Source organism: Zeugodacus cucurbitae, chromosome 2 (genome assembly GCF_028554725.1).
Source record: "Zeugodacus cucurbitae isolate PBARC_wt_2022May chromosome 2, idZeuCucr1.2, whole genome shotgun sequence".
NCBI lineage: Eukaryota > Metazoa > Arthropoda > Insecta > Diptera > Tephritidae > Zeugodacus > Zeugodacus cucurbitae.
In genome coordinates, this window is record NC_071667.1 from 59,083,094 (window position 1) to 59,095,155 (window position 12,062).

The 12,062-nt window shown below is 31.9% G+C and overlaps 1 protein-coding gene across 2 annotated transcripts in view; it reads right to left on the minus strand.

Moving 5' to 3' along the window:
* LOC105219016 (ETS-like protein pointed) overlaps positions 1-12,062 on the minus strand; it is a 200,955-nt gene that overhangs the window by 156,327 nt on the left and 32,566 nt on the right. For both annotated transcript variants that reach the window (XM_054225565.1, XM_054225564.1), the window contains exon 3: positions 1,078-1,177. In XM_054225565.1, the coding sequence (XP_054081540.1) occupies positions 1,078-1,177 (100 nt within the window). The remainder of the gene's footprint in view (positions 1-1,077; positions 1,178-12,062) is intronic.

The following is a 12,062-nucleotide window of genomic DNA, read 5'->3' on the forward strand; positions in this document are numbered from 1 at the left end:
AAATAGACAAAGACTTTAGTATGAGCAAATAACTGACGAAGTTTAAGAATATTTGCAGTTGAAATAATTTTTTGTGTAGGGTTGCCACATGTTTATTGTAATTTAATGATATGTTACAATATGGGTATCAAACTAAACAGTTTTACGAAACATTTATTTTGTTTATATTAAAAAAAAAATTGCCAACACCTGACAATTAATTGTTAAGCAAATATTCATATTTTTCCTAAAAATAGATGGTAACACTACGAAAGTTATAATATTATATTTCATCGTATTTAATTTGTATCTTTAAAATGTGGCTTTTCTTAGAAATATTGAAACAAAAACATGTGCATTTTCCGAGCAACTTTTTTTGTGGTCCTATATGTATACATTTGCATGAAATCGAAAGTCATTTGGCACTAAAATATCCACTAAACTCACTTTATTATGTTTGTGTGCTAAATATTTCGAAGTGTATAAAATTCCATGAAAGTTCATTTATGGGGCGTCTCTCTGGTGGCGACGCGTACGCGAAACGCCACTCGATCGTTGAGAAAGAAGGCAAGAATGGCACACAAGCCAATATGCGTTCTAAATGATTTCTAAGAAATTTCTTATCGCTGCACAAGAGGGTAAAAATTAAAAAAAAACAACAACAAATGCATAAAAGAAACAAACGATATAAAATGACTGGAAAACAACTTAAAACAATAATAAAATTATGGCGCAATTTCACACACACACACACAAAGAAATGCAAAGAAATACGTAAACATGAGCTGTAAGGAGTGCTTATATGTATATATAATATTTATAAATATGTAGGTATATTCTTGATAAACAAATGCACTCAGTCGCATAAATAAAATATTAAAAGAATTAAAAAAAATGTATTCTTTATCTTTGTAATACATGACTGATTTCTAATGACAAATCAAATTTTAAGCCATCAGAAGCAATGCTTATTATAGTCAGGTCCTCGTTAATTTAACCGCAGATCTTTTAATATTTACGTTTTTGATTTGTTTATATTATATGTAATATATTATTAATTTAATATATGTATGAATAATAATATTTATTCTCACTCACCGATTGATGCTTCATGATCGGACATATCCGATAAACTGCACATTGGCGGTGGTATGTCTTTGGTGCCATCATCAGGCTCTTCTTTGATGCGGATATTTGTCTGAAAAAAAAAATTGATTACAAAATAACAAAATATTTAATAAAAAATAAATAAAATATTTAAGAAATATAAAAAAATAAAATATTTAATTGAAAACATTAAAATACTTAATAAAATAATAAATAAAATATTTAATTAAAACATAACAAAAAAAATAATTAAAAAAATATATAATATTTAATGAAAAAAATAATAAAATATTTAATGAAAAAAAAAAATAAAATGTTTAATTAAAAATAAAATAAACAATTTAATTAAAAAATAAATATAATATTTAATTTAAAAAAATATATTATTTAATTAAAAAAATATAATATTTAATGAAAAAAAAATATTTAATTAAAAATAAAATAAACAATTTAATTAAAAAATAAATATAATATTTAATTTAAAAAATATATTATTTAATTAAAAAAATATAATATTTAATCAAAAATAAAATATTTAATTAAAAAAAAATATATATTTCATTAAAAAATAAATAAAATATTTAATTAAAAATAATATAATTAAAAAAAAATAAAATTTTTAATTAAAAAAAAATTAAATTTTATACAAAAAAAATATTTAATTAAAGAAATAAAATATTTAATTACAAAATAAATATGATATTTAATTAAAAAATAATAATAATTATTAGGTCTACAACTTTGCTTCCGCCATTTTCCAATAGATGTCTCTAGGGTCAATCACTGATTTTTTTTATATCGATCTTGGACATTTGTGTCAACATTAACCCAACAAAATATTTGTAGAGATCTATTTGCATCCCAAACTTATTTTAAAACAAGTAAGGAAGGGCTAAGTTCGGGTGTAACCGAACATTTTATACTCTCGCAATTTATTTATTTAACTTTATTTATATTATATAATACACAATTTGACACACATATTCGTCATATATATTGTATAAAGTCCATTGAAAGTTGGAAACCATAATATTAGGTTAGAAGTCCTCGTGTTCGATATATGGGCCCTTAAAAACCTATAGTCCGATTTCGGCGATTTTTAGAATGGGACTGCCACACTATAAACATAGTATTTGTGCAAAGTTCTGCACCGATATCATCACTAGTACTTACATTATATATTGTAAAGTAAACGATTCAGATTGTCTTCAAAGTTCTGGTATATAGGAAGTAGGCGCGGTTGTGAAGCGATTTGGCCTATTTTCACAACATATCATTGGGATGTAAGGAAACTATTACAAACCAAGTTTCATTGAAATCGGTCGAGTAGTTCCTGAGATATGGTTTTTGACCCATAAGTGGGCGACGCTACGCCCATTTTAAATTTTTAAAAAGATCTGAGTGCAGATTACATCTGCCATTTCTTATGTGAAATTTAGTGTTTCTGACGTTTTTCGTTAGTGAGTTAACGCACTTTTAGTAATTTTCAACCTAACTTTTGTATGGGAGGTCATTTTTGGACTGTATTAGGAAGTGGCTAAAAAAACGACTGAAGAAAGTTTGGTTTAAATAGCTCTATTGGTTTGCGAGATATGTACAAAAAACTTAGTAGGGGGCGGGGCCACGCCCACTTCCCCCAAAAAAATTACATCCAGATATGCCCTTTCATATTACGATCCTTCATACCAAATTTTATTTCCATAGCTTTATTTATGGCTTAGTTATGGCACTTTATGTGTTTTCGGTTTTCGCCATTTTGTGGGCGTGGCAGTGGTCCGATTTTGCTCATTTTCGAAAGCAACCTTCCTATGGTGCCAAGAAACAAGTGTGCCAAGTTTCATCAAGATATCTTAATTTTTACTCAAGTTACAGCTTGCACAGACGGACGGACGGACAGACAGACATTCGGATTTGAACTCCACTCTTCACCCTGATCACTTTTGTATATATAACCCTATATCTAAATCGTTTAGTTTTGGGTGTTACAAACAACCGTTATGTGAACAAAACTATAATACTCTCTTTAGCAACATTTGTTGCGAGAGTATAAAAATATAATATTTAATTAAAAAAAAAAAAAATAAAAAAATTTAATAAAAAAATAAATAAAATATTTAATGAAAGAAATAAAATATTTAATTCAAAAATAAATAAAATATTTAATTCAAAAAATTAAAATATTTAAACATAAAAATAAAATATATAATTTTTTTTTTAATAAAAACGAGCCTTTTAAATACAAAAAAAAAAACTTTGAAAAAAAAAAACAATTCACAAACTTTGTTGATTGTTTTAAAGAAATTTACAAATAAATATCAGATATCAGTGATTAGTAAAAACCACAAAACATTTAGAACGACGGATATGGTGGTGTACGAGGAATGTCAGGAATGTCGCTTTAAAAATATTTTTAGAATTATTTCTCCAGATACACATACATACATATGTATGAGAATAATGCATCCGTTTGAAATAACTGATTTGAAAATATTAATTTTAGATTTCTGGTTGCAATCAATTTTCTTTCGAACTACGATAAGAACAAACCACAATTTTTATAATTATGGGATTAAATTTATATAAAAATTTATTGGATCTACTCTTTACACATATTCATTACTCGCTGTGCTTGAGCGTTGCTCTTTTTTCAGAAATTTGCAAGCAACAACAATGTTATTTAGTAGAATTCATTACAAGAGACAACTTCATGAAACTAGTTGATTATACCAGCCTATTTGTTAGAAACCAGGTGCTTGTTCGATTAGGCATTTCACAATCATTCAACACAATACACAATCGAAGATGGTTTTGTAAACTATTTCAATAAAACTTTATCAAATAAGTTTATGATTCTCCCTTATAACGGTACTTCTTTAAAATTCTCCTCCTTCTAAAAGTCCGCTTTAAAATTGTTCCTTGATAGTAAAATTTTAAATTTTGTATTACGCCCTGGTCGAAAAGTTCGATTTATGGAAGGAAATTTGTATGAAATTTGACTTCTATTGCCCATTCAAGCGTTCGAGTTATGGGGAACTTCGAGTTATAGAAATTTGAGTTATGGAAGCAATTTTGTATGAAATTTGATTTCGAAACGCTATTGTCAATTAAAAAGTTCGAGTTATGGAGATCTTCGACTTATGGAAGTTCGAGTTATGGAAGTTCCACTGTATATCATTCATAATAACTTTTCAAGGTCCCTGATATCGAACATGAAGAATTCATTGCCTAAGAGTAATTTTTATCGAATATATCGGTAAATCTCTCAGATATTTTAATGTTATTCCAAGGAATCTTTTTCTTCTAACACACTGTTACCAAAAATGGTTAAAATTGGTTCATAACTTCCCCTAGCTCCCATATATCGAATTATAGGTTTTTCAAAAAATACGATGGGTTTAATATCTTAAAAATCGCTAAATATATAAAATATCTTAGCCCTAATTAATAGAGCATACAGTCTTGGATATAAATAAATTTTTTTTAATTTGAAAAATAATGCCTACAAAATTTATAAAATAATAACAACAACACCAACAACTATTAAACACATCACATAAATATATTCGAGCCTAAACAAACAAATTTAATATTTATAATCAACGGTACTCAATGCCACTGCTGTGGCCATTAAAACGTCTATTAAGTGCAATTAAAACAAGAGCTAACCACTACGTGACCACACATTTTATTACCATGCACCACAAATCTGACAGCCCCCAGCGTGGCAATGAGGAAGAAGCGAACAAGCGTGCAATTACAGCGCTACAAATGCACTTATGATCTTAGAGATATCTATGTATATACTTATATAGAGGTTTGTGTGGATGCGTGAAAATGGCTGTGCACCCTATATTGATGATAATGGGCATGCAAGCTAATCTCAATGATGAATTAAACTGTCGCTTTGTCTATTTATAAACAAGACACTTTTACCCAATTTATTGTATTGCATTATAAACAGCATTTATGAAAGATGCTACTGCTAGGGTACCACACAACTCATTGGCCGCCTGCTTAACTCAAATATACACTCATATACACTGTAGTGACACTGTGACTTTAAACACTTACAACCCAATAAAGAATTATATTTGATATGCGCTCGTCTTACAGTAGCAAGTTCTTCTAGTTGCTGTTTGTTGGGTTGTATTCTATATATAAATATATATATATATATATATTTTGACGCATCATAATCATAATTGATCGTATTTGCTTTTTATTTTGAGTTTTTGTTATTGTTGTGCGTGACAGTTCTTACTGTCTATGAAAAGGAGGCACATACGCTTTTATGGCTATGGCTCATATATTTGACTTCGCACACTAAATCCAATTGTGTATTTGACTCGGATCGTTTCTACGAACAGTATTACGATAACGTATTCAGCTACACACAATCGCTGAAGTATAATATTATGCTATTTTATGGGTCTTTTATAAGACAGAAAATAATATCAAGATTTTTTAAACTCACAAGTAAGATGAACGAAGACCTAGGCAAATTTCAAGGTTCGAAATCGAATTTTGTAAACTTGAGTTGAAGTGCCTCGGTTCCAATTATTATCATCAGACCCATTTCGCGATATTTTGATTGAACATGTCAAAAGAAACCCGTTGATATTTGATATTATTTTTCTATATCTTCGAGCTTGCAATAGAACCTAATCGAATGTAATTTTGAGGTTTTTTGCATAGTATGTTCTACAATTCTTCAGAGACCCTGAGAGAATCATATTTAATTTTTCGTATTTGGTTCATATATTCATGATTGCCTTGTATTTGAAATGGACCGATAGGTTCCAATAGGTTCATAAAGAGATATTCCGTCTTCGATCTCTCGATTAAAACATTTAATTTTGATTTCCGTCGATAATGATGTAAGAATTTTAAATTTGAAAACAACTTAGAATTGTTTTTTGGAATTCTTTAAGATTGATGGAACGGTTATTTTTTTAATACCAACGGTATAATTGAGGGAGATATTGAGATCATAAAGGAAACCTTTGCTTTCATAATTTATTTTGGACCCTAACTTAGAAATTGATGAGATACATATAAAAATAAATTTCGGGGAGTCATACATATATACAATTTCGAATAGATCATCCAACCTTACATGTTTGTAAACAAAGAAAATCCAAGAAATACTCTTAGAAACATTCATGAAACTACAGAAATCTTCAAAAAAACACGACTTCTTATGAACATTTAAACCATTACAATAATCAGTTTGCAAGGAACAATCAAAATAGTGGATTTCTAATAAAATAATATTCAAAAAAATATTTTTGTTTATTAAAATTTTTACTCGAAAATTAATCACCGCCATCATACTGTACCATCAATAGGGCAACAAGAAAGTCATGAAGTCGGTCAATCGTCTTTTTGTTTGTTTAATAATGTACTCGTACAATTTTTGATACGAGTATGAACGAGTATGATAGCGAAGGTCACAGTGTCAAGTGAATATTTCACAAATACAACAATCAAATTTATAACAAGTTTGAAAACAACAAATAATTTTCTAATGAAATACAAAAAATTGAAATAAGACGATAGTAGTGAGGGTTCTGGCGCGATAATATGTGCTCAAAATTATAAAATTTTTACGTTTAACTCCGTGTGAAAGTTCAATGATCATAATTTAATAAAAATGATAATAATAGTTTTTGGGTTATTTTTAGAAATCATTATGTTTTCTGAATGAAGCAGTTTCGGCGTAATAAAATGGAAGTTATATTAGGTCTACAATTTTGCTTCCGCCGTTTTCCAGTAGATGTCTCTAGGGGCAAGCACTGGTCGATTAAATCGTTTTATATCGATCTTGGACATTTGTATCAACATTAACCGAACAAAATAAAAAATAAGAAGTATTCGACTGAATTATAGCATAACCGCATATTTACAAAATACAAAAATATATACTAGTTAAGGAGTAATATAGGTATTTGACGTAAGAAAATTTCAATTTCACCAAAAAAAATTTCGGAAGTGGCATAAAACCATAAAACAATTTCGGTGTTTCTTCGCAATATCACTTACGAACAAATGTCCTGGTCTGCATATGGCAGTGTATGTACCATATAGTATGTGTGGAGATCATTTTTTTATTTTTATGGGTAATCCGATATGCGATCGTAACTGGCCACGAAGCACATAAAGTACAGTACAGTGCAGGTTCTGGAGTTAGTACACATGTTTTTTAATAATTTTGTACTTGTTGTTGTTGCTTTTCCCTCGATTCCATACAGCTGTCTGTCTGCGACATTTCGCCTTTTGCACTCGACGCTATTAAATTTCACGCATTTTCCAAGACACTGCGCAGGCGCACAGGTTCACTGTCCTGCCGCCATGTCATACGAATTTCGGTATGGCTCACAATGTGAAATCCATAATAATACAATAAAAAAAAATTATGATATATGTCAGATCTATGTATTGGATATGAATATTAGATTACAAAGTGGCGTATGGCACGTCTGAAGATCAACGAACGTTTCCAAGAGAAAAGGATACAACAACCACACCAACACACACGCACACATTTATGCCACTTTTTTATGGTTTAGTGTGGGTCAGGGTGTGTCAAATACTCGAGCGTTCTAAGCAAAGTGCCATAAGGAAGCGAAATACATACAAATTACTATGCTCTTACGATCGTTAGTGTGTTTGTATGTGTGTGTGTGTAAAAAGTACACGTTAAAATGACCGGATGAGGTGCGTGGTTGGCAGTTTAGATTACATCAAAGTTGTCAGCACACAACTGGACAACCGATCCGTCCGTCCGGCACAATGAACTAACTGATCGATTGTCTCGTATGACTACCGACATGTCTCGCGATCTGAGTAGTTCAGTAGGTAGGTGCGGACGACGTTGACTTGACTTGACTTTCCTTTTTTTTTTGATTTTTTGCTTTCAGCGAGGAACTTCACTCGGAAAAAGTCAACTTTTTATTTATAGTCATCAAAGGCATACATACATACATATGTATAGACTAACGACTGATCGGTCGTCAGTGAGTGACACACGTTGTTCTACGCTTATGTATGTGAATATAACACAAACAGTGTTGCCATTTCAATTTTTTTCTATTTATCAGGATATAAGAGTGATGTGGTAAGTTGCAAGTCCATTGGTTTCGAAAACACAGGGTTGCATTCGCGATTTGTATGTAACCAATTTTAAAGAAGGGATGACCTTCAGAATTCAAAATGAGTTAAAAACATAGAAATGTACTAAAGTCAAGATTTCGAAGTTAGGAGCCATTGTTTTGACAATAGCTATTGAGAAATAAATTCCTCTCTTGACAATTAAGTCTACAAAAAATGTAATAAACAAGAATGGTAAGAAGAACTGATGTTATCCTTTAAAGGAAGATTTTATTCCTAAAGGTCCTAAGGAAATGAATCATTAGTCGTTGCCAACATTGAACAGCACATAAAATATATCAACGAGGAGACTCTACGAACCTTATTATAGGACGACAGCGAAGTTAAAATCTTTGGGTCCAGGATATACCAGCACAAAAACTTGTTCTCAATATGTTGTTAGAATGGATGTCGGGTCTCTAGCTCTGAAAGTATTTGAAAGTAAATTTAACCATCATCAGCTGGCATTGTCAGTTGATCAAAAGAGGACTCTATTCTAACTTTGGCGTGTTTCTTCTTCTTCTTGGCTGGCGTTGACACCGCTTACGCGGTTATAGCCGAGTCCACAACAGCGCGCCACGCATCTCTCCTTTTAGCAGTTTGGCGCTAAGTAATACCAAGTGAAGACAGGTCTCCCTCCCTCTTCCTCGGCTTCCACCAGCGGGTACTGCATCCAAAACTTTCAGAGCTGGGGCACTTTCGTCCATTCGAACAACATGACCTAGCCATCGCTGGACTATGTCTATGTCGTCGAATAACACATACAACTCTTCATTCCATCTTCTGCGGTATTCGCCGTTGCCAATTTTTAAGGGACCATAAATCTTCCGCAAAACCTTTCTCTCGAAAACTCATAGTGCCGTCTCATCGGATGTTGACATCGTCCACGCTTCTGCACCATAAAGTAGGGCGGGAATGATAAGGGACTTGTAGAGTTTTTGTTCGTCGAGAGAGGACTTTACTTTTCAATTGCCTACTCAGTTCATAGTAGCACCTGTTGGCAAGAGTGATTCTGCGTTGGATTTCAAGGCTTTGGCGTGTTTAGATAGTATTAAATTCAAAGTTAAACCTTATACTTCTACGGAAAATATATCGTTCCCTCGACAGTCATGCCTACGTAACCGAAACCGACTCGGATTTTTAAACGGCCAGGAACTGTCAACTCGGAAGCATTCTACAGAAATATCTGAAGAAAATGTGAATACAAATACTGTGTGAATACAATAACAACATTGAAAAGTATACCTAAAAGAGATTTAAACATCCTGCAGCCGGGTTAAGCTTAAGTTTTTGTGCTTGGAAAACAAATTTTGACTTCAAAAACTTGCTAAACTATAAAAAATGAATTTGGAAAACTCTAGGTTGGATTTTAAGGTAGAACACTTATCATAACCCATTCCCTCCTATTGTATTCGCTTGGGTACAGAAAAAATCATGTTTTTTTAACCAAGTGAGTACAATGGGAGTGAATGGGTTAAAACCACTATATTATCATTGCATGTACCATTTCAGCTTTGAATGCTGATGATGGCATTTGCCACGATGATGGCATTTGCCACGAATTATGTGTCGCTCGTTAATTTCCGATATTTCTCGCATATATAGACGTACATATTAAAAAAATAGTGTAAACAGTAAAACAAAAAAACAAGAAAAAAGTATTTTCGCCATCAAAATATCTAAAAGTGGCAACACTGTCCACTACATACATACCTATAATATATATACATTTCCTTTTCAAGCGACAATTTTACCTATGTGTAATATCTCCACATACGCTTTTGTACTAACAATTATAATTTGCAATTTACGCACATACAATGATCGTCAATTTAAACATTCGCCTTCGATGCGATGCGATGCCGTGCGTGGCGTTGAAGTGTGCGCCTACACACAAACAAACCAATACATATATGTAGGTGTATGGTGTAAGCTACCTGTGCCTGCACACATTCTAAGGATAAATATGTCTATTTAAAGACACTCATCGTTGTCAACACTGTCACTCAGCACTCGTGCAAATTGTGTGCCTCTACACATGTACATATGTACAGTTGTTTGTATGTATTTCAAGTATAGAATATTAATATTACTTTGTGTGGGTATTTGCATAAGCACTTTAAATGAAAGCCAACAACTACAACAAATAATGATTGCAATGCAAATGTCAAGTGTGTGTGTCTATACATGTATATATGTATGTATGAGTGTTTGTGTGTGTGTAAAGAATAGCCAGTTGCATTTGGCTTTGCACAAATCTGGCTAATAACGTGACTGGCATGGCCAATAAGTTGAGGCACACGTTAATTTCCAAAGCGCTCGCACGCAAAAGAGGATATAAATAAATATGTAAATATGTATGTATATACCTATATGTGATTTGAATGATTCGCGTACGCGTAAGTAAGTAGCTGGCTAACCCCAATGGCTTGTCTTCTACAATGCGGCAACTCAACTCTGATCTTACACACATATACTATATACATACAAACATACCTCTATACATATCTACAAAATGTGAACTTTATGCGAACGCAGCGGAAGACAGCAAATAATCGCGCAAAATGATAAATCAAAGTAATTTATAATGGAGGCGATTGCAAACGCAATTCCTTTGATTTAAATGACAGTTTCACGGCTTCGTAACATTTATTTCACAAAAACATTTATCGCACAATTAGCTAATATCAGTGTGTTCATGAAATATGCTTTGCTTTTGTTGTTGAATTCGCCTGTGAATTTGTGAGGTTAGGATGTATGGCAAGAAAGATTGAAGGACACAAGATCAAGATGACATCAATCAATTTGGTTTTATATGATTCTGTAGCATAGACCTACATAAATATAGAATCAGATATAGCTCCAGTTATAGTTGACCTATGACTAGATTTATGTTATAATATATATAGGTTATATAATGTAATGTTGCCATGTTGTCCGAATGGTACCCGCCGGAGGAAGCCGAGGAAGGGGAAGACCTCTACTCCGTTGGAGGGACCAAGTAGAGAGCGCTTAACAAAACAACAATCTAACATCCGTTAGTTCTGACCTACTGAGCCACTAGAACCACATATCTTCCATACAGTTCGTTAGAACTCACCTTTAACTAAAGAATATTAACTTTTGTGATCCCACTACATTTTTTTTTTTGATTGCTTCGTCCAATTAATCACACACTAAAGTCCCAGACAACTATTATATTGGGAGTTTTTATCCTAAATCAGAAATTCTTCTATAACACTGTTTTGACTTTAAGGGGTTAGGGGTAGTCTATTAAATCATGTTATTGTTATTTAAAAAAAAGTAATATTATGTCATTATTACACAATGTTTTGACTTGAGTTGACCCAGTTGCAAAAAGGTCCTGGCGGTGATAATCATAAGTCCTTGGAGATTTGTCTAAACTCAATCGGATGAAAACAATTATTTTTATAAATAGATAATCCTGGGCCTGATCGAAGGTTTTTTTTTTAATTAACAAAATGGCGGCCTCAGGAAATTTTTACAAGATTTTTGGGAAAAAAAATCAACAGTTAATTGAACTTAAAAAATCGAAATTTTTTGAAAAGAAAAAAGCTTCGATCAGGCCCGGGATTATTATGTATTCTAAAAGCTGTATAAATCTCATTAAAATCTACTGAGCGGTTTTCCAGTTACCGTTGTCAATAGTTCAGAAAAACATAATTTTGAGCAAAAACGCATTTACAGTTTCACAATAGCGGTTTGGAGTGCCCGAGCGCTCTTTATCGGATCAACTTGAAGTTTTCAGAGAATATTTTTAAGATTTTACACATAATGGAAATGCAAAAAGTTTATTTTTTGAAAAT